At 41.6% G+C, this 4,762-nt stretch overlaps 1 protein-coding gene across 1 annotated transcript; it reads left to right on the top strand.

Annotated features, from left to right (window-relative positions):
* Positions 1-513: 513 nt before the first annotated feature.
* LOC135977985 (olfactory receptor 5AR1-like) lies at positions 514-3,006 on the top strand. Its single transcript, XM_065579110.1, has 2 exons — positions 514-827; positions 2,016-3,006. The coding sequence occupies exon 2, from the start codon at positions 2,040-2,042 to the stop codon at positions 2,982-2,984; it is 945 nt and encodes a 314-aa protein (XP_065435182.1). The 5' UTR covers positions 514-827; positions 2,016-2,039; the 3' UTR covers positions 2,985-3,006.
* Positions 3,007-4,762: the final 1,756 nt, after the last annotated feature.

Raw genomic sequence — 4,762 nt, 5'->3', positions numbered from 1 at the left:
CAGCCTGTGATAATGTAATTAAAGACTATCATAATGCAAACACCCACGAGGGCAGAATTAAGGTTGCATGGGCAACCACAAATCTGGCATTTCCTAATTTTCAATTGTGGAACTTTCCAACCTTAATAAAGTCTTTTGAGCAGGTTTTTTTTTTTTTTTGGTACGTTTTATTTCGGAGGGTGGGGGAGAGGTTGATTCATAGTATAAATATTAAGAACAGTTACATTAGGTATGATACAGACATTTGCAAGGGATGTAAACCTTCATGCTTCAGAGCACGAGGCAACCGCTAATTGCCTGGATGTGGGGTGAAAATACCCCTATAGGCATGTTATTGAATAACTTCCTACTGTGAGGGCTTTGCCCCTTTATCTGAAGCACACAACAAAGACTACTAATGCATAGACAATACTCAATTAGATGCATCATTTGTCTGATCTGGTATGGAAATTCCTATGTTCCCTATATTTTCTAAAAATAATTTCATTTCTTTTTACTCGTCTAGCACAGGTGTAAAGACAGAGGGAATATGCAGAATCCAGAGACCTATGTTTTTCCAGTAACTAGGAAACTCACAAATTATCTCCAACTCATTTTCTTTCTATCCTAAAGATTACAGTCGGACATGAGATGCTTTGGTCCCATCTGCACACATCTCACATTGCGTTACCATGTCACTGGCTAGATTCTGATCTCAGTCACACAAGTGTGAATGTATAGTTCAGCTGAAGTCAATTGGTTAATGAGGAGTCAAACCAGTCCATATCTTCCTCCACCAAATACAAACCACAATGGAATTTACTGCGTGTACACCTACACCATGACTGGTAAGAAATCTCATTATTATTATCTTTTGAGCATCTTTGTGCATGTAGCAGTGAAATTCCATAGAAACATAACAGCCATACTGGGTCAGACCAAAGGTCCATCTAGCCCAGTATCCTGTCTTCCGACAGTGGCCAATGCCAGGTGCCTCAGAGGGAATGAACAGAACAGGGAATCATCAAGTGATCCATCCCATCACCCATTCCCAGCTTCTGGCAAACAGAGGCTAGAGACACCATCCTGCCCATCCTGGCTAATAGCTGTTGATGGACCTATCCTTCATGAATTTATCTAGTTCTTTTTTAAATCCTGCTATAGTCTGGCCTTCACACCATCCTCTGGCAAGGAGTTCCACAGGTTAACTTAGTATTTATCCCTAGGAGATGCATTTTCTCATTTCGAGGCTCTGTGAATCTGAGTCAAAAGTAATCATAGAATCAGTTACAGTCCACACCACCTACAAGTGTTATTACCTCTAGGAGGATTTGTAACAGGGAGAAAAAATAATGCACGTGGTTACAAAGAATGTCTGTAAAACATACACTGACTCCAATAGGACAGTGACACTTTAGTGATACCAAACTTTTTCACTGGGGCTGCCTCATATTAGGCCCTAAATCTATATTTAGGCACCTATATAAACGGGGCACTGAGCATCACTTGTGCCCTTTGAGGTCATTTTGATTAGGAAGAGAAAATCAATGACCAGGAATAAACATTGATTACTTGCATACATTGATAGATTATTTGCCTCCCTTCTAAACTAAACACTCCCAATCTATATATCTCTTATTTTATAGAAGATTTGACCCACTGGATGGTTTCATACACATTAAAACAGAGTAGGGTGACCAGAGGGGAAGTGTGAAAAATTGGGATGGGGGTGGGGGGTAATAAGTGCCTATATAAGAAAAAGCCCCCAAAATTGAGACTGTCCCTATAAAATCGGGACATCTGGTCACCCTAACACAGAGTCCACAATATTTCTGTAGCTGGAACATGTCCTATCTGTAATGGAAAGCATGTGGGGAATACAAAGAGAACATTCCCTAGGAGTGTCCTTCGATGTATTTCAGCTTTCTTACGTTTATACACCGTTTCCCAGAAACAATCACAGGGATTATGAGGGATCTGTACTCAGTACTTTATTGGCCAGTGATTAATTTTAATCTTTTTTTTTTTTTCACCAGCAGAGGAGAGCGTTTCTGGAATAAATGGCAGAGAGAAACCACACCACGGTGACCGAGTTCATTTTCGTAGGATTCACAGATCATCCAGATCTACAGATCCCCCTCTTTATGTTGTTCCTAGTGATGTATGTGGTCAGCCTGATGGGGAATCTTGGGATGATAGCGTTAATCATGGTTGAAACCCGACTTCATACCCCCATGTACTTTTTCCTAAGCCAGATGTCCATTGTAGATATTGGATATTCCACTGCCATAGCTCCCAGGTTGCTAATGACCTTTCTAGCAGAGACTAGAACCATTCCTTTGATTGAGTGTGCGGCACAACTATTCTTCGTCTGTTTCTTTGTGACCAATGAATGTTGCCTCCTGGCTGTGATTGCGTATGACCGCTTTAAAGCTATCTGTAATCCACTGCTATACAGAGCCATTATGTCCAAGAGACACTGTGTCCTGTTAGTGGCTGGTACATATGTATGTGGCTCTGTGAATTCAATTGTGCAAACTCTATTTATATTCAGTCTGTCCTTCTGCAGCTCCAATGTTGTCAACCATTTCTTCTGTGATGTGCCCCCCATGCTGAAGCTGTCCTGCTCTGACACCCATGTCACTGACCTTGTACTTTTCACTTTCTCTACTGTAATTGTCACGACTACTTTCCTGGGTGTCCTAATCTCCTACATGTGCATCCTTCTGGCCATTCTCAGGATCCGTTCTGCCAAGGGGAGACGCAAAACCTTTTCCACTTGCGCCTCCCACCTGACAGTCGTCACTATGTTTTATGGGACGCTGATATGTATATATTTAAGACCCAGTTCTAGCTACGTGGTGGACCAAGACAAGGTTACCTCTGTGTTTTATGCCCTTGTGATCCCCATGTTGAATCCCCTGATCTACAGCCTGAGAAACAAGGAGGTAAATGATGCCTTTAAAAGGGTGATATACAAGAAGATTTTTTATTGGTCATTATAATCATTATATTTTAACCAATAAACAGTAGATGGAATAAGAGTGAGTTCTCTGTATCATTATCCTTATTTCTATGACTCAGCCACTCCATGTGATGTACAGAAAATCATATAATGGAACCCAGTCAAATACAATATTAGAAATTGCTGTTTTTAAGATCCATGAATGAGGGTCTGTGACACTATGCAGAATCAGCAAGATGCTCTGACATTTGGCTTAAAGGACAATTGCTGTTGCCTGTTATGTTTTAGGCCAGGTTGGAGTTCCGGTGAGAGGATGAGAAGATTGTATGTATCCTTCCTCGGTTCTGAGATTTCACCCAGTGGAGGGCACTGTTAAACATACTGAATCAAAGCAACCAGAACTGAGGTAACGATTATCAAAGCTCAGCTTAGGTCGATCGGCCATGTTCTCGGAATGTGTAATGATAAATTCCCCAGAAAAGTCCTCTCTGGTGAGCTTAGGGACTTAGTCTGAATAATGCAGAGTTGACCTTCATCATGCAGAGCTAGCCTGCACCAAATCAGAGTATCTTCTCTCACCGCTGCATCATGCCGACATGAAGAGGACATTGTTTTACTCCTGAGTTCTCAACAGAGGAGGTTGTTTCCAGTCATCACAACCAGCTGCCCTGTCTTCACAGCTAGATGGAAGGGGAGCATCCCAAAACTTAAGAGGGATCTCAAACCTTTTTTTCTGTTTAACATGGGGTCACAGGCTGGAGAATGTTGAGAACCACTGGTTTTACTCATTGAAAACTGTTGCTGTTTTATGTAGGGCTTTTGTTTATTTATCTTCTCTCCAACCTATGAAAGAGTTTCTCTGGCAGTCCTGAAATTACACCTCTACCCCAATATAACGCTGTCCTTAGGAGCCGAAAAATCTTACCGCGTTTTAGGTGAAACCGCATTATATTGAACTTGCTTTGATCCGTCGAAGCATGCAGCCCTGCCCCCCCAGAGCACTGCTTTACCGCGTTATATCTGAATTCGTGTTATATCGGGTCGCATTATATCGGGGTAGAGGTGTATATCAATGGTCTGCTTTGTTTGGCTTTCTTTGGACTTTGTAAACAGTGAGACAGGTTCGTCCCTGAAGTAACTCCCTTGTCTTGAGAGAATGATATGGGGACAGATCAAGAATGAATGTAGTCCAATCAATTTATAATGATGTACGATTGTGATGTACTAGTACACATTATGAAGTACTAGTGTGATGGGGCTATCAATATTCATAGCACTAGCAAGCTTCCTACACACAGTGACATTTGAATATTCATACTGGATATGCTCTGGTTAGTCCAAGGAAGTTTTGCCTGAATCATCGATCACTTAAATCCACTTCTTGTGCTCCTAGGAATACTGCTTATGATTTTTCCATATATGTACAAAATGGAATGACGCTATAGTGCCATAACATAAAAGGACTATTTTCCTTTCAACACGTTAATACCGGTACAGGATTGGAAACCCCATCGTGCAATCAACCACTGCCCATGAGCAAATACACATTTTCAATGAGCAGTTAGACATCCAGTTCCCTGGACAACTCCCTGGAATGGGAGTTTGGTGCCTTTATATCCCCACTTAAACTCCTGCAGTCTGAACCAATATTGACTGAAGTCAATCGGAGTCTTTTCATTGGCTTCAATGAGCTTTGGATCTGTTCCTTGTTGGGCGTGGTTGAAAATTTTCCACCTAAACTTTCAGTTGATGGGGAAGAAATGGAACGGTTGCCTGGTAGGGGTATCTGGTCATCGGAAGAGGCTGATCATGAGGTCA

This window comes from Chrysemys picta, unplaced genomic scaffold (assembly GCF_011386835.1).
Source record: "Chrysemys picta bellii isolate R12L10 unplaced genomic scaffold, ASM1138683v2 scaf93, whole genome shotgun sequence".
In the NCBI taxonomy this organism is placed as follows: Eukaryota; Metazoa; Chordata; order Testudines; family Emydidae; genus Chrysemys; species Chrysemys picta.
Note: the sequence above shows the minus strand (reverse complement) of the source record. Positions and strands in the feature narration are given on the sequence as shown.